Here is a 21,091-nt window from a genome sequence, read left to right as displayed (position 1 = left end):
GTTAAAGGAGTTGTACCCTTTTGAAAATATTATCCCATAGAAAAGTGTTTGCCAACTCCAGTCCTCAGGAGCCACCAACAGATCCAACAGATCATAGTATTGCACTGATGATGGAATTATCACTTGTTTAATATTAACCACTTCCATAGGCTCAGTTACCATTAAAAAAATAAGAAACCGAAGTGTCAGTTGTTTCACTGCAGCATACGCGACACGTCGACATTGCTCCAGCTAACCATTGAGCTCAGCAGCTCTGCCGGTGCAGATGGCACAATCTGCTGAGTTCAGTGATTGGCTACATCTTTGTTGGCGGAACGCTACAGCTGCAGCCAAACAGAGACTGCAGCAGTGACGGGGACATAGCGCTTAACCCAGGGAAGATATGTGAAACTCTGTTTGTTTTTTAAAAGGTACCTGCACCTGTGGGAGAAAAAAAGGTTTTTGAAAGGGGACAACCTTATTAATGAAGTGTTGGTTGCACATTCTTTCAAATGCGTCATTCACACAGGAAACTATAAAACACCTTTTCTTGTGATCAGAGGGAGTCTCTTTGGTTAGGCCTGAACAATCATGCATTTATTACTTATTTATGACAATTAAGTTATTTGTAGTACAACTCATTTAAAGTACCTTTAGCATTGCTTTTCGAAAGAGAGATACACTTTTCCCAAATACTGAAGCGCACACACAGTTTTTATACATTTCCATTATTGTTTTTTTTTCTTATTGGCAGAATTTGTGTACCATACAATTTGCTCTTTCTGTCTATAATATCAATACCCAGCAGTGACTAATGTCCTCCTCCTTATTAACTAAGTTGAGCATGTATGTCTAAAGTAGAGTCGAGAAAAATAGCTTAAAGGAGTATTCCCTTCTCCAAGATCCTATCCCAATATGTAGTAGATGTAATAATAATATTAGCAAATATCTCCAATTAGAAATGTAGTATAGTTTTTCTGATTCGCTATGTCTGTCTCTTCATGTGCAGGCATTGCAGAACTTTTGGTATCCATGGTTATGACCATTGATATAGTGACAGTTAGTTAACTAGATATTAGTGGTCTTAACTATGGATCTCTAAGATCCGGCAATGCCTGCACATGAAGAGAGAGACGTAGCGAATCAGAAAAAACTTTACTACATTTCTAATTGTAGATATTTGCTAATACAGTTGTGCTCAAAAGTCTACATACACTGGCAACATTTTTGCTTTCTTGGCCTTTTTTCAGAGAATATGAATGATAACACCAAACCTTTTTCTCCACTCATGCATAGTGGTTGGGTGAAGCCATTCATTGTCAAACTACTGTGTTTTCTCTTTTTAAATCATAATGACAACCAAAAACATCCAAATGACCCTGATCAAAAGTTCACATACCCCATTTCTTAATACCGTGTATTGCCCCCTCAATGACATCTTGAAGTCTTTTGTGGTAGTTATGGATGAGGTTTTTTAGTTTCTCAGATGGTATGGTAAAGCTGCCCACTCTTCTTGGCAAAAAGCCTGCAGTTCCTGTAAATTCCTGGGCTGTCTAGCAAGAACTGCACGCTTGAGCTCTCCCCAGAGTGGCTCAATGATATTGAGGTCACGAGACTGAGATGACCACTCCAGATCCTTCACTTTGTTCTGCTGTAGCCAATGACAGGTCGACTTGGCCTTGTGTTTTGGATCGTTGTTATGTTGGAGCATCCAAGTTCGTCCCAAGCACAGCTTCTAGGCTGATGAGTGCAAATTTGCCTCCAGTATTTGAATGTGCTGCATTCATTTTTCCTTCAACTTTGACCAAGTTTCATGTGCCTTTGTAGCTCATACAGCCCCAAAACTTCTGTGATCCACCTCGGTGCTTCACAGTAGGAATGGTGTTCATTTCATCATAGGCCTTGTTGATCTCTCTCTAAATGTAACATTTATGGTTGTGGCCAAAAAGTTCAATTTTGGTCTCATCACTGCAAATTACCTTGTTCCAGATATTTTAAGAATAGACTCTGTGCTGTTTTGCGTATTGTAAGCAAGATACTTTGTGGCATTTGCCCAGTAGTGGCTTTCTTCTGGGGATTCGACCATGCAGCCCATTTTCCTTCAAGTTCCAACTTATTGTGCATCTTGAAACAGCCACACCGCTAGTTTTCAGAGAGTCCTGTATTTCAGCTGATGTTATTTGTGGGGTTTTCTTTGGATCCCAAACAATTTTCCTGGCAGTTGTGGACGACATTTTTGTTGGTCTACCTGACCGTGGTTTAGTTTTTACAGAGCCCTTATTTTCCTTTTGTTAATCACAGTTTGAACGCTGCTGACTGGCATTATCAATTCCTTGGATATCGTTTTGTATCCCTTTCCTCTTTTCTGTTTTATACAGTTCAACTACCTTTTCCCTTAGATCCGTTGACAATTCTTTTGCTTTCCCCATGACTCACAATCCAGAAATGTCAGTGGCTGGATGAAAGACACAAGAGTCTGTCTGGATCCCATAAACTCACTCAGCTTTTATGCACACACATTGATTAAAAGCAAACAGGTCACAGGTGAGAATGTTACCTTTAGTAGCCATTCCAACCCATTTATGTCAACTTCTGTGCATGTTATCAGGCCAAAATCACAGGGTATGTGAAATTTTGATCAGGGACATTTGGATGTTTTGGGTCATTATGATTTAAGAAGAGAAAACACAGTAGTTTGACAATAAATGGCTTCACCCAACCACTAATCGTGAGTGGAGAAAAACTTTTGGTGTTATCATTCATATTCTTTAAAAAAAAAAGGCCAAGAAAGCAAAAATTCTGCCGGGGTATGTAAACTTTTGAGCACAACTGTATTATTAATATTACACCTACTACATATTGGGGTAGGATCTTGGAGATGGGAATACCCCTTTAACAACCCTTTGATCGCTATCAGTTCATAACCTTGGCGTCATTAAAGAGTTCAGCCCTTTATGGTTGTGGAAATACAGAAAGACTAAAATGAAAAATTACCTGTTCATATACGTCCAAAAGGCCTTATGAAAAAATAAGATTGTCTTTATTCACTGAACACAAACCCCAGATATGACACCATAGTCTCTTAAAAATACCTGAGAAGTAACTATTGGAATAGAAAACTTTTATTCAGAGCATTACTTTTGCTGAGATTTTCCACATGTGATATGAAAGCCTTCAAGCTTTTATATACAGTATAAAGAGTTCTTCAAGCTAGAAGCTAAAGGATTTACAGCTAAGAAGCTGAGTATGTACTTTATAATTCTGCTAATTGGCTACTATGTGCCAGATTTATCAATATTTTCTTATACTGTATGTCTTAGAGACAGGTTATAACATAAGGAAAATTAGATTTGTACTTATCATTTGTTACGTGGATTTCAACTCTTGCCTATTATGTGAGTAATGTTTTTCCGAAGTGCAGGTTTTGATTTGACTTTTTTATTTGTTTATTAACTTTGTGACAATATTTTTTTATCAAGGTTGAGGATTCCTGGAAAACTACCGAATTTACTGCTATCCCACACCGAGATTCTAAAGATGTGTTCATTCTTGGTGGAACAGATGATATTCAGGTGGGGTTGACACTACTATCTACATAACTCCCTCTACGTGTTCAGAGTTAGAATAATAAGTACATACTTATGTAATTAACTAAAACTGCAGGTGTGGGTGCCAGGTGTCGATACTTTGCTGATCTGATGTTGATGATATTTAGAAAGGATATCAATATATAAGTCATAGACAACCCCTTAAGTGGAAATGTGTAGATCAGTCAGCATAAATTAAACAGGCAAAACCTAGGATAAAAACAAAATGAGCTTATAACCTGTAGTAAGTAATAGTAATAGTATGTGTATATAACAAGGTATTTAGATAACACGGTTTTGATTAAAAAAAAGCGTAAAAGCCATACCACCACCATAAGGTGTTCCCAATCGGGACGGTCCTCTGTCTAGTTTTAAACTTCTTATTTTGTCAGCAGACCTCAAAATAGATGGGGCAGAGCAGGACCCAAGCCCAACTGTTCAAACACCTGTCCATAGCAAGCTGTATAGATGAAATACCCAGCTCAAAAAGAGGGAGCAACACACTTGTTTGTACAAAGTACAAATAACAAAGGCTGTCTCAGGAGCTCCGGTATGCATCCACTAGACTGCATGTTTGAGACTCCTAAATTAGAAGAGAGCCCAAGTATGTTAAGTGCTTTGGATTGTTTGGGGATTTTTCCTAACTATGTAATAAAACTCTTTTGGTATTTAAATAAAATAAATTAATAAAACAGAACCAGAATTATATGGGACAACACATGCAGTTATCTTGAAGTAAACATTGCTAACACTTGTTTTTAAGCTTAAAGGGAATCAGTCAGTAAGATCAACCCCCCTATGCCATCTATATGTGCATGTAGCTCATGGGAAGCTGAATAAAGTGATACCTTGATATATGCAATCTGAACTTATTCCAGAGAAAACCATGTTTTTTTATATGTAAATGAGCTTCCCAGGCTATGGGCTGGATACTGATCTGTATATGAATCTGCCTCCTGAGATTATTACATATAAAAGGTGGAGTTACCAGTGTGAGACAAGTAACTAACACAGAACAGTAAAGCTCAACTTTGTCTCCTTGCAAACACATTTGCTGTATCTCTCACAACTCTGCTGTATTCTAATAATATTGCAACCTTGTCTCCCTGTGAGATGGAAGCTGAAGTTGAGAGGAACCTGCAGATGTGTCAGTTATAGTCACACACAGTTCTGCAGTGAGATCAGGAGAGCAGAGAGCGGCCATTGCACATCATACTGGTAATGCCCCCTTCATGTAAAATATTCTCTTGATTCTCATGCAGAACAGTGTCCGGCCCATAAACTGGAAAGTTTATTTACTTATAACAGAACGGTGTGTGATTTTATTCAACTTCCTATGACCTGCATGCCCATATAGAATGTTTAGGAGGGACAATCTTACTAACATATTCCTTTTAAGGAACCATTTATTATTATATTTGTGCCTGTTTCTTTGAGTTTTTGATGCCTTGCAGCCTTTTATAGGTTTGTACTTAATCATTCAGTTTGCATCTTTTCTGAAGTCTTGTTTATATCATAGAATAATAGCAACATAGAATCGTAGAGTTGGAAGGGGTCAAGAGTCATCGTGTCCAACCCCCTGGTCAATGCAGGATTCACTAAACCATCCCAGACATATGTCTGTCTAGACTCTGTTTGAAAACTTCCATTGAAGGAGAACTCATCTCCTCTCGTGGCAGCCTGTTCCACTCATTGATCACCCTCACTGACAATTTTTTTTCCTAATATCTAATCTGTGTCTTCTCCCGTTCAATTTCATCCTATTGCTTCTTGTGTTTCCATGTGCAAATGAGAATAAAGCTGATCCCTCTACAATGTGACAGCACTTGAGATATTTGAAGACAGCCATTAAGTCTCCTCTCAGTATTCTCTTTTGCAAGCTAAACATTTTCAAATTCACTAGCTGTTCCACATAGGACAATGTTTGCAGACTAGTCACCATTCTGGTCGCTCTTCTCTGAACTTGCTCCAGTTAGTTCATATCTTTTTTTAAAATGTGGTGCCCAGAACTGGATACAATATTACAGATGAGGCCTGACCAAAGAGAAGTAGAGAGGGATAATTACTTCACGTGATCTAGACTCTCTGCTTCTGTTAATGCCACCCAGAATTGAATTTGCCTTTTTAGCTGCTGCATCACACTGTTGACTCATGTGCAGTCTGTGATTTATTAGTATACCCAAGTCTTATTCGCATGTGCTATTGCTTAGCGCTATTCCTCCTATTCTGTAAAGGCTTTTTTCATTTTTATTGAACAGATGTAGGACTTTACATTTCTCCCTGTTCAAAACCATTATCTTAGTTGCTGTCCAAAGTTTGTTTGTTTAAATCTTTTTGAATCCTTTCTCTCTGCTTTAGATTTAGATATCCCTCCTATCTTTGTGTCTTCAGCAAATTTAATCAGTATACCCTGAATTCCATCATATAAATCATTTATAAAGATGTTGAACAACACAGGGCCCAGGACAGAGCCCTGTGGTACCCCACTTGAGACATTTTGTCAATGTGGGCATTGTTTAGGGTTTTCCAGATATTTTAGAAGTCAGTGGTCACGCATGCACACAAAACTCCTCGCCGGAGGTGCCAGCATTCTAGGGGCTTATTCCAGCCGGGTCCCTGAACACATTCAAACACACACTCCTCGCCGGAGGTGCCAGCATTCTAGGGGCTTATTTCAGCCGGGTCCCTGAACACATACTCTCGTGACCACATTGGCGCAAAGCACTTAACAAAGAACAATACTAGAGCATGGCCGTGCGGTCATGCGAACCTTAAATAGCTGCAGCACATACAGGACCTTCCTAGAAGGACCAATGAGAAGCTACACCAGAGCGTGAGCACCTACAGGACCTTCCTGAAGGAGCCAATGACCTTAGCTGCAGTATCAGATGATGTGATCCTCGATCTCCACTGAGAGATCTTACTCTGGGCATGCTCAGAACGAGCAAAGCAGGACTTAGACCCAGAAGCGTCTGCTCGCCGCTGCCCAGCACCGACTTCAATGGCAGAAGCAGGAAAGGCAGCAGTAACTATTAGCACAGAGTCAGACTGAGCGAGACGCTGGGACCGATGTCTCCGCTGAGCAGGCTCCACTGCGGCAGGAGAAGAATGGGAGACCGCAGCGGAGATGGACCGAGATTCCCCCTGTGCAGAGGAGGGAACTCGACTCCTAACAAACACTAGCTTGAAAAATTATTTTAAAATCCAAAATGTTGGCCTACTGAAATTTATGTTCAGTAAATGCACTCAATACCTGGTCTGGGCTCCTTTTGCATCAATTACTGCATCAATGCGGTGTGGCATTGAGGCGATCAGCCTGTGGTACTGCTGAGGTGTTATGGAAGCCCAGGTTGCTTTGATATCAGCCTTTAGCTTGTCTGCATTGTTGGATCTGGTGTCTCTCATCTTCCTCTTGACAATATCCCATAGATTCTCTATGGGGTTAAGGTCAGGTGAGTTTGCTGGCTAATCAAGCACAGTGATACTGTTGTTTTTAAACCAGGTATTGGTACTTTTGGCAGTGTGGACAAGTGCCAAGTCCTGCTGGAGAATGAAATTTCTCCTAAAAGCTTGTCGGCAGATGGAAGCATGAAGTGCTCTAAAATTTCCTGGTAGACTGTTGCGCTGACTTTGGTTTTGATAAAACACAGTGGACCTACATCAGCAGATGACATGGCTCCCCAAACCATCAGTGATTGTGGAAACTTTACACTACACCTCAAGCAGCTTGGATTGTGTGCCTCTCCACTCTTCCTCCAGAATCTGGGACCTTGATTTCCAAATGAAATGTAAAATTTACTTTCATCTGAAGACAACACCTTGAACCACTGAGCAGCAGTCCAGTTCTTTTTCTCCTTGGCCCATGTAATACAGTGTTCTCTATTGGTCATGAGTGGCTTGACACGAGAAATGCGACACTTGTAGCCCGTGTCCTGTATACGTCTGTGTGTTGTGGTGCTTGAAGTAATGATTCGAGCAGCAGTCCCCTCCTTGTGAATCTCCCCAAATGTTTTAATGGCCTTTTCTTAGCAATCCTTTCAAAGCTGCTGTTATCTCGGTTGCTTGTGCACCTTTTTCTACCACACTTTTTCCTTCCACTCAACTTTCTATTAATATGCTTGGATACAGCACTCTGTGAACAGCCAGCTTCTTTAACAATGACCTTTTGTGGCTTACCCTCTGTGGCTTACCCTCTTTGTGGAGTGTGTCACTGACTGCCTTCTGGACATCTGTCAAGTCAGCAGTATTCCCCATGATTGTGGAGCCTACTGAAATAGATTAAGGGACATTTTTAAATGCTTAGGGAGCCTTTGCAGGTATGTTTTGTTAATTATTCTAATTTACTGAGATAATAACTTTTGAGTTTTCATTGGCTGTAAGCTATAATCATCAACATTAACGGAAATAAACACTTGAAATAGATCACTAGATGTTTGTAATGGCTCTATATAATATGATTTTCACTTTTTGTATTGAAGAACTGAAATAAATTTTGATGATATTCTAATTTTGTGAGAAACACTTATATAGAGAAACTGACATGAGATCCTGTCTGATGTAAAGAACCAGAGTTGCGTGGTATAACATAATATATGACACTGTTAACTTAAGTACATAAGCAACGTAAAGGACACTTTTCTGGGAGTGCTTGTTCAATGTTGGGAATCACTGGTTTAGTGTATGGTTAGATGCATAGGGTAAAGAAACTATTATTATTTATTGTAGTGGAAAACATATAATGTTCTCTACTGGTGTAGGGTCACACATCTGAGAAAAATGGTCTGATTAATTCTGATCAGACTTTAATAAGAGTTTGATGAGAGTGAGATCACTTTTCAGCGGATGTGGAGAGAAAAAAAAAAGTTCTCAACCGTCTCCATTCTGTCAGTCCATGAAAATCATACTGCACTCGGATGTCATTCAAGTACAGTCCAATGTTTTCCACGGAGCCACAGAGTGGCATTGCTGATTTTTATCCAACACATGAATCAATATCAGATATGTCTACAATTTTTTCATGGGCCACTCAGTCCGAGGAAAAAATTTGGACATGTGCTTGCAATGCCCCATAGAATATCAGTGGTTGGAGTGCTATCGTGTAAACCACGGATACCACTTGGATGAGAAAATCGGTTGTATGCATAAGCCCTTACGATCATATATTGGTATGCAGAACAGGCAAATTTTAATTACGGTATTTATCAGACGTAAAATTGTTCTGAATTGTTCTGTTGAATAATATATCTCTGTAGCTATTTACTCTGACAAAGCTGACATTCATTGTTGAAAATAAATAATGCCTTTAGAAAATTATGAGATAATCATATTAATTTAATATGAGACAAATAAAAGATCTTAGATTTTTAATTCAATGTTAAAAATGCTTTGTAACATTACTGATAAGACATGTTTCTTTGCAGGTTCTTCTTGATGACAGCACTATAAATATATCAACCATTGCCTCTTCTCGCTATGTTGGACCCATCAAGTCTCGTGTCGATGAATGGCAGAAGAATCTAGCCTTGTTTAATCAAACTCTTGTGAGTGTTTTCTCTTAATTGTAGTTATATTAACATTAGGGAATGAATCTAAAGCAAATGTTTAGCTGTGAGAGCAAAAGTCATATGTAAATCAGTTTACAGTGGGGAAAATACAGCGGTGTTCACAATAATAGCAGTCCAGTATGACTAACCAGATTAATCATTGTTTTTGGTATAAATTATATCACCACTTGTCAAATAATGTAACAGTTGGTGCAGTGAATTCTAAGAAAACCACCAGACTCACATCCATGATCTGCATGTTTTTAAGTCTGTGCATTAGAATAATTAATTGGAAGGGGGTGTGTTCAATATAATAGCAGTGTGGAGTTCAATTAGTGAGGTCTATCATTCTGTGAAGAAACAGGTGTGAATCAGGTGGCCCTTATTTAAGGGTGACGCCATGACATGTTGTACATGCATTTCTCCTGAAAGCCTGAGAAATATGGGTCGTTTGAGACCTTGTTCAGAAGAACAGCGTACTTTGTTTAAAAAGTTGATTGGAGACAATAATAGTCTGTTCAGCTAAAATGATCTTCAATCTTATAAAATGGAAAGCCAAACCAGAGAAACATGGAGGAAAATGGAAGATTAGTGATGAGCGAGTATACTCTTTACTCGGGTTTCCCTGAGCATGCTTAGGTGGTCTCCGAGTATTTTGGCGGGCTCGGGGAAACCCGAGTAACAAGTATACACGCTCATCACTAAAGACTACTATTTGAATGAATGGAAGAATAGCCAGAATGGCAAAGGCTCAGCCAATGATCTTCTCCAGGATGATCAAAGACAGTCTCAAGTTACCTCTGAGCACTGTGAGAGTTAGAAGACACCTGTGTGAAGCTAATCTCTTAGCAAGAAGTCGCTGCAAAGTCCCACTGTTAAAAAAAAGACATGTACTGAAGCGGATACAATTTGCCAAAGAACAACTGGCCTAAAGAGAAATGGAGAAACATTTTGTGGACTGATGAAAGTAAAATTATTCTTTTTGGGTCCAAGGGCCACAGACAACTCATCTGCGACCCCCAAACTCTGCATTTAACCCACAGTACACTCTGAAGACAGTGGAGCATAATGTTGCAAGCATCATGATATTGGCATTTTTCTCTTACAATGGCGCCGGACCTAGTTACCGCATATGAGGGATCATGGACCAGTTTGCATATATTTAAATACTTGAAGACGTCATGTTGCCTAACGCTGAAGAGGTTATGCCCTTGAAATGGGTGTTGCAACTAAACAATGACCCTAAACACACCAGTAAACGAGCAAAATCTTGGTTCCAGTCCAACAAAATTGAGGTTATGGAATTGCCAGCCCAATCCCCGGACCATAATCGGATAGAACACTTGTGGAGTGACATTATAAATGCTGTTTCTGAGGCAAAGCCAACAATTGTGGGATGTAGTCCAAGAATCCTGGGCTGGAATAACAGTTGACAGGTGCCAGAAGTTGGTTGACTCTATGCAACATAGATGTGAAGCAGTTCTAAAAAACTGTGAGTATAGAATTAAATATTATGTTAGTGATTCACGGGAATGCTAAATCCACAAAAAAGTACATATTGTGAGTTTGTAAGACAAATACAGACACTGCTATTTTTTAGAACAGCCCAATGTTCATTTTTTGTTGTAAAGTACCATATTTTTCGGACTATAAGACACACCGGACCATAAGGCGCACCCCAAATTTGGGGTGAAAATTGCAGAAAAAAAGATTTTTTATAAGATGGGGGTCCGTCTTATTGTCCGAATTTACAGTATCTTACCTGAGGGCTGGCGGTGGCAGAGCAGGGTCACAGGAGGCATGGTGTCGGCAGAGGTGGGGTGATGCGGTACGGCGTGCACCTGAGCAGGGTCCCTTCCTGCTTAGGTGGGTGACGCCACGGCCTGGTGTCCATGGGAGGGTTGCAGCAGTGGTTACCGGCAGAGGTGCTGGGATGAGGAGGTGCTGGGATGAGGAGGTGCTGGGATGAGGAGGTCCTGGGATGAGGAGGTGCTGGGATGAGGAGGTCCTGGGATGAGGAGGTCCTGGGATGAGGAGGTGCTGGGATGAGGAGGTGCTGGGATGAGGAGGCGCAGTGAGAGGTATGGCATCAGAGGGGTCCCTTTCCCCGGTGAGGTGATGCAGCAGCCCGGTAAGCAGCAGAGCCGGGTGAATACTGTTGTTAGCGGTGGTGGCGGCCATCTTCCCGAGGCTGCGGGTGCGCAGATGAAGCGCTCTGCTTCCCGGGGCTTCAGGAAAATGGCCGCGGGATGCCGCGCGTGCGCAGATGGAGATCGCGGTGGCCATTTTCCTGAAGCCATGAACTTCAGGAAAATGGCCGCCGCGATCCCCATCTGCGCACGCACGGCATCCCGCGGCCATTTTCCTGAAGCCCCGGGAAGCAGTGCGCTCCATCTGCGCACGCGCGGCCTCCGGAAGATGGCCGCCACCACCGCTAACAACAGGATTCACCCGCCTCTGCTGATTACCGGGCTGCTGCATCACCTCACCGGGGAAAGGGACCCCGCTCACTGCGCCTCCTCATCCCCGCACGTCTGCCACCGCACCTCTGCCACCACACCTCTGCCACCGGACCTCTGCCGCCACGGTAAGCCTGCATTGCGACTATTAGACGCACCCCCCATTTTCCCCCCTTTTTTTGGGGGGAAAAAGTGCGTCTTGTAGTCCGAAAAATACGGTAGTTAAAATTATATACTTGTCGCTTCATGTTTTGAATTACAAAACAGGGTACAATGTTCCCAATGCATGGAAAAAAAACTAGTATAAAGATTTTGTTATTAACTCATTTTTTGGACACACTGCTATTATTTTGAACACTACTGTAATTATTTGATACACTGCTGACTTTGAAAGTTTTTCCACCTACAATGAATGGAGAGGTGTGTATTTTTATCTTAGGTACACTTCAACTGTGAGAGACATAATGTTTAAAAAAATCCAAAAAATCATATTGTATGATTTTTACATAATTAATTTGCATGAAATAAGTAATTGTTACAATAGAAAAACAGAACATAATATTTGGTACAGTAACCTTTGTTTGCAATTACAGAGGTCAGACGTTACCTGTAGTTCTCAACCAAGTTTGCACCACTGTCGCAGGGATTTTGGCCCACTCCTCCATACAGATCTTCTCCAAATCTTTCAGGTTTCGGGGCTGTTGCTGGGCAACATTGAGTTTCAGCTCCCTCCAAAGATTTTCTATTGGGTTCAGGTCTTGAGACTGGCTAGGCATTTTACAGAGCCACTCCTTAGTTGCCCTGGCTGTGTGTTTCGGGCCATTGTCATTCTGGAAGACCCAGATACGACCCATCTTCAGTGCTCTTACTGAGGGAAAGAGGTTTTCGCCAAAATCTCGTGATACATTACCCCATGCATCATCCATTCAATGCGGTGCAGACGTCCTGTCCCCTTTGCAGAAAAGCACCCCAAAGTATTACGTTTCCCCCACCATGCTTTACGGTTGGGACAGTGTTTTTAGGGTTGTACTCATTCTTCTTCTTCCTACAAACACGGCGAGTGGAGTTGATACCAAAAAATTCTATTTTGGTTTTATCTGACCACATGACCTTCTCCTATGCCTCATCTGGATCATCCAGATAGTCATTGGCAAATTTCAAATGAAAAATTTACCTTTAATAATTCAATAAAAAACACCAACCCAATGAAAAAAGGTATATACCCAAAATATGTGACCTAACGATAAACTGACCTGCAAATACCCTAGGCCTAGATTGCCCCTACCTAACTGTGGAGGTTGGCACCCTAAAGAGCGACTTTGGCACCCCCACTCACCGTGGGCTATCCCTCACTGCTCTATTCTAACCCCTTAGATATAGGTGGGAAAACAATTTATCAATAGTACAGAAATAAAGAGAAATTTCAGACTAATCACTAAAATTTACCAGCGGGTATCTAAACAGGCAGCAAAATATTAAAAAACCATCCAATTTCATGATTAAAACTCCATAATAGCAATAATTTGCGACGTTATCAATTTGACAAATGGGCTCAGATGCATCTCCTTAATGGGTGACCATCACAAGTGATTTAGAGGACAAATAATAGTATTGATTAAACCCCTTCAAAATCAGATTCAAGCAAATATATTTATCATACCAGCAGCATTAGTGCCAAATAGGTAAAACTAGCCCCTAGTGTAGGTTATTTGCAGTTCAGTTTATCGTTAGGTCGCATATTTTTGGTATGTACCTTTTTTTCACTGGGTTGGTGTTTTTTATTGAATTATTAAAGGTTAATTTTTAATGGAAATATATGTTCACACATTAATTTAGATTTCCTTGAATATATTTAATTATTTGGCAAACTTCAAATGAGACTGGACATGTGCTGGCGTGAGCAGGGGGACCTTGTGTGCCCTGCAGGATTTTAGTCTATGATGGCATAGTGTGTTACTAATGGTAACATTTGAGACTGTGGTCCCAGTTCTCTTCAGGTCTTGGCCAGGTCCTCCCATGTAATTTTGGGCTGATTCTTGACCTTCCTCAGAATAATCCTTACCCCACGAAGTGATATCTTGCATGGAGCCCCAGACCGAGGAATATTGACCGTTATCTTGTGTTTCTTCTATTTTATAATAATTGTGCCAACAGTTGTTACTTTCTCCCCAAGCCGCTTGCCTATTGTCCCATAGCCCATCCCAGCCTTGCGCAGGTCTACAGTTTTGTCTCTGGTGTCCTTAAACAGTGCTTTGGTCTTAGCCATGGTGTAGAGGTTGGAATTTGATTGTGTGGACAGGTGACTTTTATACAGATAATGAGTTCAAACAGGTGCTATTAATATAGTTAATGAGTGCGGAGTAGGAGGGCTTCTTAAGAAAAACTAACAGGTCTGTAAGAATCAGAATTCTTTTTGGTTGGTAGGTGATCAAATACTTATTTCATGCAATAAAATGCAATATAATTATTTTAAAATCATGCAATGTGATTTTCTGTTTTTTATTATTAGATTCTGTCTCTCACAGTAGAAGTGTACCTACGATAAAAATTACAGACCTCTCCATTCTTTGTAGGTAGGAAAACTTGCAAAATCAGCAGTGAATCAAATACTTATTTTCCCCACTGTAGATGCTTATCTGCTATTTATTTTTCTTTATTACTTTTCCTTGGTTGCTTTTAGCTGTACACCATTAAACCCTTCACGACCTTGGACTCATCCATACGTCCAGGTCGCTAGGAACTTAACAAACGTGGACGTGTGGATACATCCAGGTGATTTTTGGCTCACAGAAGTTGTGCGCGTGTGATCACCGCCGGGTGTCAGCTGATTCAGACAGCTGACACCCGGCACAGGAGTGTTGCCCACACTGTTTTTGGCACTTTAACCCCCTAAATGCTGCGATTTCAGTATTTAGCAAGCCATGTGGAAGGAAGCCCCTTTGCCTTTGGATCATGTGGGGAGCCTGATCATTGCCATGATGACCTGATGTCATGATGGCATCTGGGTCACCAGGCACTAGGAAGTTAGTTAGATCATGCACAGTGCATGTTGCAGGTAGCTATGAGAGACAGGCGGGTCTAGCTACCCACATACCTCACCTGTGAGTGTGGTTACAGCCTACATAATGGAGGCTGTTTGGCACATGGTCTGTGTGCAGGGAGGGAGAAGCCTTCCTGTGTGTGAGGCTCCAGACTGAGCCTGCATGCTGGACATTGCCCAGCCTGTGTGCCCACAGGTCTGAGGGAGCAGAATCCGGCTAAGGACATTTGTGTTGTTTTGCCTGCTCTAAAGGCCGTGACCCTTTTGTTGGTGCTGCTGGGTTTATGAAGCAAATAAACCCACATTGACTTTTAAGAGAATGTGTCGCCTATTTTCCTCCTGTCGCACCTGAGTGAGTACAAGATCCCACAGCAGACATATGGAAAAATTATAGCTTTCAAAATATGGCGATGCAAATCTAATCACTTATACTGCATGAGGAACGATGTAAAAAATAAATAAAACCAATTCTTCACCTGCTATTGATTTGTTCATTCTGCCTCTCAAAGATTGCAGTAAGGCTTGGCTCACATTTATCCTGCGCTCTACGCTGAATGCTTACACCCCGGCTGAAGATTCCCTATAATGAGGCAGATGGAGGCACTGTGGACCACAGTCTCCATCTTTTTAGTTGTGTATAAAAGTGCCGTCGACCACAGTTTTGTGCACTTCTGAAAAGAAGGACAACACTGAACAGAGGGCAGAGAAGTCTAGAGTAGCTATGCTGCCTCACTATAGTGAATTGATTCCTCAGGGTTTTCATCTGAATCACGTCACTCAGAGATTTAGATGGAAACCCTAAAGTGCTCAGCGTAGAGTGCCGGATAAATGTGATCCAAAACGTTGTATAAAATGTTCCCAATGAAAGCTTCAAACATATCCAGAAAAAAAAAAGCATGTCCCCACTCAGGTCCATCACCTGTCAATTGAAATATAAGGGGCTTCAACATTACTGGTAGTACAAATGTTCTGGAAAAAAATGGCTCATTGCACCCCAAAAGAAATTCAGTGAATGCTGCACTCCCAAATCCAAGTTCCCCCCTCTCTTCTGAGCCCCACAGTGTACCTAAACCACATTTAGCATCTACATGTTTGGCATTTCTGTAGCGATCAGAGCCCAGCTAATTTACGGCATGTCTCTAGAAGCATGAGCTGGGCACAATGTACTGGTCACTACAATGTACTGGTCACTACAATGTACTGGTCACTGCAACAGCAGTTTGCAATTTTCACTCAGCAATATCTACTACTGCTTGTTTCTGTAAAACACCCACGGAGTCAAAATCATCACCATACATGTCGATAAATTCTCAATAGGTATAATTTCCAAGATGGGATCACTTGATGGGGAATTCTGCTCTTATAGCTCTTAGGGGCTCTTACGGAGTCCGCAAACTGCAATTCTGCACTCCAGGCGGCAAATAGTGCTCCATTCCTGCAGAGTCTCGTTGTGTGGCTAAGCAGTACTGTACAGTCACACATGGGGTATTTCCATATTTAGCAGAAATTTTAGGACACATTTTGGTGCCATTTTTTACCCATTTCCCACTGTGAAAATGTGAAATCTTGGGCTAAAACAAAACTTTGGTGGTAAAAATGTAATTATTGTTTTCTTCACAGCCCATGGTATAAAATTCTGTGACCCACCTATAGTGTCAATATGATCACTGCACCCCTAGATGAATTAATTGAGATGTGTACTTTGTAAAATGGGGTTTATTATGGGGGCTTCTGTTGTTCTGGCACCTTAGGGGCTCTGCCAATGTGACATGGCACCCTCAAACCATTTCTGCAAAATCTGAACTCCAATATTGCGCTTCTTCCCGTCTAAGCTTTACACTGTGCCTCAAAAGTAGTATTCCCCCACATATAGGTATCGGTGTAATCAGGAGAGTCCATTTTCTCCTGGTATCCTTGTGAAAATGAAAACATTTGGGGCTAAAACAAAATTTTTTGGTGAAAAATATTTTTTCTTCATTTCCACAGATCAACTTTGTAAAATGTGGTGAAGCATCTTTGGATATAAGGTGCTCACGACACATCTGGATAGATTCCTTGAGGGTTCTAGTTTCTAAAACGGGGTCACTTGTAGGGTTTTCCTCTGTTTAGGTGCATCAGAGGCCCTCCAAACGTGGCCTGATACTGGCAGACCATTCCATCAAAATCTGAGTTCCAAAATATCACTCCTTCCTTTCTGAGCCTTACCGTGCGTAACAGTAGTTTTTCACCACATATGAGGTATCAGGATGCTCAGTAGAAATTGTAGAACAACATTTGGGGTTCATTTTCTGCTGTTACCTTGTGAAAATAAAAAAAATGGAGCTAAAAAACATTTTTGCGGGGAAATTTAGATTTTTTTATTTTTACACCTCAACATTATAAACTTCTGTGAAGTACTTGGGGGTACACATCTAGATAAGTTCCCTGAGGGGTCAAGTTTCCAAAATGATGTCACTTGTAGGAGGTTCCCACGGTTTAGGTACATCAGGGACACAGACCATGTGCCGAACAGCCTCCATTAGGTAGGCTGTAACCACACCCACAGGTGAGGTATGTGGGTAGCCAGACCCACCCATCTCTCACAGCTACCCGCAACCCGGACCCAGGTGCACTAACCAACATCCTAGTGCTTATGTGCACTAAAGAGAAATACTCCAGGCTACATCACAGGGAGCAGCCATCCCTGTGACACATACCTCCCATTGATTATGCGGATATTAGCCTCTTTACAACATGTATTGAGTAATATAATGAACTATTAAATTCAGCACATAGACATCCTACAAAAAAATATTTGTCACACTATATCGTACATTTTTTTCCAATGTAAGTCAATCTGCAACATATATGTCTGTCTTCTGCTTCATGCCATATGTTAGATACTCAAATAAGCAGATATTTTCTGACTTATATTGTAGTGTGAATTAAATCTTGGTTCTGACTTATTGCTTCTTATCATTTGAATATTTTAGTGTCTCCAAAATAAGAAATGATGAAGTCTCCAGAATTGTTTTGGCTATACTCAATTATGGTGATTGCTTCTGGTCACTGTTTCTGATTAATATGTCTCTCATTTCTTTATGTCATACCTTCTTAACTTACAGTATTATGTCTTTGTACACATACAGTATAAGTTTGGAAACTAAAGTCACATTTTTAGATGAGTATATACTTTTAGATGAAATTATGAAACAATTCTGATTTTTAGATTAATGAAGAATGTTCTCATTGATCAGTGTCATCTTCTCTCATCGTTTGGTTGTAGGATGAGTGGCTAACTTGTCAAAGAAACTGGCTGTACTTGGAAAGTATTTTTAGTGCTCCTGATATTTCAAGGCAGTTGCCAGCTGAAGCCAAGATGTTTTTGCAAGTAGACAAATCCTGGAAAGAGATTATGAGAAAAGTAAACCGTCTACCTAATGCACTTAGAGCAGCTACTCAACCTGGTATGGATACTTTTCATTTTTCCTCTGTATGCGTATACTTAAAATGGTTATTCTCACATTAGCAAGTCGCTACCTATTCACTGTATAAGTAATAACTTGCTGATTGCTGGGAGCCGTCTGAAATGCCCTGTTAGAATAGAGTTACCATATATACTCGAGTATAAGATGACCTAAGTATAAGCTGAGGCACCTAAGTTTACCACAAAAAGCTTGGAAATGTTATTGACTCGAGTATAAGCCAGGTATGCATTGTCCCGTCACCCCATGCTGGTATGCATTGTCCCCTCATCCCTATCCTGGTATGCATGTGCATGGCTCCCTCATCCCTAACCTGGTATGCATGGTCCCCTCATCCCTATCCTGGTATGCATGTGCATGGCTCCCTCATCCCTAACCTGGTATGCATGGTCCCCTCATCCTTATCCTGGTCTGCATATATCCCCATCCTTGTATATGCCTCCCATCCTTGTATATGTCCCCCACCCTGGTATATGCCCCACATCCTTGTATATGCACCCCATCCTGGTATATGCACCCCTCATCCTGGTATATGCTTCCCCCACCCTGGCATATGTCCTCCATCCTGGTATATCTCTTCCTATCCTGGTATATGTTCCCCATCCTGGCATATGTCCCCCCATCGTGGCATATGCTCCCCCATCCTGGTATATATCCCTATCCTGGTATATATTCCCCATTCTTGTATATGTTCTCCTGCCTGTGCTGCTGTTGTTCAATACATATAAAAAAACAACAAAAAATAAACGCTCCTACTCACCTTGTCAACGCTCCCCTGCAGCACGTCATCGTCTTCTTCTGAAGCCATCAGCCGACTTCAGCGTCCAAGAGACGAGACGTCACTGTCATGCACCCAGTCACATGCACACTGACGTAAGCTGCTGGCATTTGATTGGCAAGCAGCGTGTATTGCGGCGCACGGACCCAGCAAGTTCGTGTGCTGCAATACACTCCGGCACGTTTTGTTGAAGACACTTTGCCTGTGAATTCGCATACACACAGTGTCTTCAATAAAATGGCTTTGTAGTGTGATGTGCGCATACGCTGACTCCGGCGCAACACTGTGCAGGTGCCAGAGGCTTCGGACAGAAGGACACATCTTCGGTTATATTATAGACTAGATGTTTCCAGCCAGCTAACGCTCGGAATGTTCATTGCTATCTAATTAACACTGCTGGTGATTAAACTAAAGTAAATAATGACAACATTCAATAGCGCTTACGCAGGTGGTAAATTAACTTAAAATGAAGTTAATAACAATAGTGTGATGTGATGGGGGCGGGATTAAGTGTGGTAATGAGGCGGGGGGTGGGATTGTGTGTGGTAATGTGGGGGGCGGGATAATGTGTGGTGATATGTTGGGGGGGTGGGATTATGTGTGGTAATGGGGTGGGAGGGCGTGATTATGTGTGGTAATGGGGTGGGAGGGCGGGATTATGTGTGGTAATGGGGTGGGAGGGCATAATTATGTGTGGTAATGGGGTGGGAGGGCGGGATTATGTGTGGTAATGTGGTGGGGGGCAGGATTATGTGTGGTAATGGGGTGGGAGGGTAGGATTATGTGTGGTAATGTGGTGGGGGCAGGATTATGTGTGATGATGGGGGGCGGGATTATGTGTGGTAATGTGGTGGAGGGCGGGATTGTATGTGGTGATGGGGTGGGGGGCAGGATTATGTGTGGTGATGGCGGGATTATGTGTGGTGATGTGGTGGGGGGGCAGGATTATGTGTGGTGATGGGGTGAGGGGGTGGTATTATGTGTGGTGATGGGGTGGGGGGGTGGTATTATGTGTGGTGTTGGGGTGGGTGTTAGGGGTCAAGTTCCCGCCTCTGCACGGGGGGAATCTCAGGCCATCTCTGCTGTGGTCTCCCATTCTTCTGCCGCAGTGGAGGCTGCTCAGCAGAGACGTCGGTCCCAGCGTCTCGCTCAATCTGACTCTGTGAGGAGGATTACTGCTGCTTTTCCAGCTTCTGCCATTGAAGTCAGTGCTGGGCAGCGGCGAGCAGACGCTTTTGGGGCTAAGTCCTGCTTTTCTCCTTCTGAGCATGCCCAGGGTAAGATCTCTCATTGGAGATCGAGAGTCACATGCTTGGATACTGCAGCAAAGCCCATTGGTCCTCCAGGAAGGTCCTGAAGGTGCTCAGGCTTTGTGGCAGCTTCTCATTGGTCCTTCTAGGAAGGTCTTGTTCTGGCTGCAGCTAAAAAAGGCTCGCATGGCCGCACAGCCATGCGCTAGTATCTTTCTAAGTTATGTGCTTTGCGCCAGTGTGGTCATGTAAGATTGTGTTCAGGGACCCGGCTGAAATAAGCCCCTAGAATGCTGGCACCTCCGGCGAGGAGTTTGTGTGTTTGTGTGTATTCAGGGACCTGGCTGAAATAAGCCCCTAGAATGCTGGCACCTCCGGCGAGGAGTTTTGTGTGCATGCATGACCACTGACTGCTCTCTGTTGGGCAGTTAGCCTGTGCTCCTGTGAAGTCTAACAGGGCGCAGAGCTTTGCTTTCACGGCTGCTCTGTCAGTTAACAGAGCCAGCCAATACCGCCATATAGTGCTGCCATTTGCTAGCAGCAGGTTTTCCTGCACGGTGGACCCCGGGCTGCTAACGCATCTATAACAATAAAAAACTATATTTTCTCGGTGCGTTCCGCTAGCCCTAACAGTGGGGGGCGGGATTATGTGTGGTGATGGGGTGGGCGGGCGGGATTACGTGTGGTGATGGGGTGGGTGGGCGGGATCATGTGTGGTAATGTGGGGGGCGGGATTATGTGTGGTGATGGGGTGGGGGGCGGGATTATGTGTGGTGATGGGGTGGGGGGCGGGGTTATGTGTGGTGATGGGGTGGGGGGCGGGATTATGTGTGGTGATGGGGTGGGGGGCGGGATTATGTGTAGTGATGGGGTGGGGGGCAGGATTATGTGTGGTAATGTGGTGGGGGAGCGGGATTATCTGTAGTAATGTGGTGGGGGGCAGGATTATGTGTGGTAATGTGGTGGGGGGGCGGGATTATGTGTAGTAATG

The 21,091-nt window shown here is 42.4% G+C and overlaps 1 protein-coding gene across 1 annotated transcript in view; it reads left to right on the top strand.

Annotated features, from left to right (window-relative positions):
* DNAH6 (dynein axonemal heavy chain 6) overlaps positions 1-21,091 on the top strand; it is a 717,942-nt gene that overhangs the window by 155,334 nt on the left and 541,517 nt on the right. The window contains exons 20-22 of the mRNA XM_077275462.1: positions 3,459-3,551; positions 8,987-9,106; positions 17,874-18,054. Of these exons, the coding sequence (XP_077131577.1) occupies positions 3,459-3,551; positions 8,987-9,106; positions 17,874-18,054 (394 nt within the window). The remainder of the gene's footprint in view (positions 1-3,458; positions 3,552-8,986; positions 9,107-17,873; positions 18,055-21,091) is intronic.

The sequence above is a fragment of the Ranitomeya variabilis genome, chromosome 1 (assembly GCF_051348905.1).
Source record: "Ranitomeya variabilis isolate aRanVar5 chromosome 1, aRanVar5.hap1, whole genome shotgun sequence".
In the NCBI taxonomy this organism is placed as follows: domain Eukaryota; kingdom Metazoa; phylum Chordata; class Amphibia; order Anura; family Dendrobatidae; genus Ranitomeya; species Ranitomeya variabilis.
The sequence above is the reverse complement of the archived record's forward strand: the minus strand, read 5'-3'. Positions and strand labels throughout refer to the sequence as shown.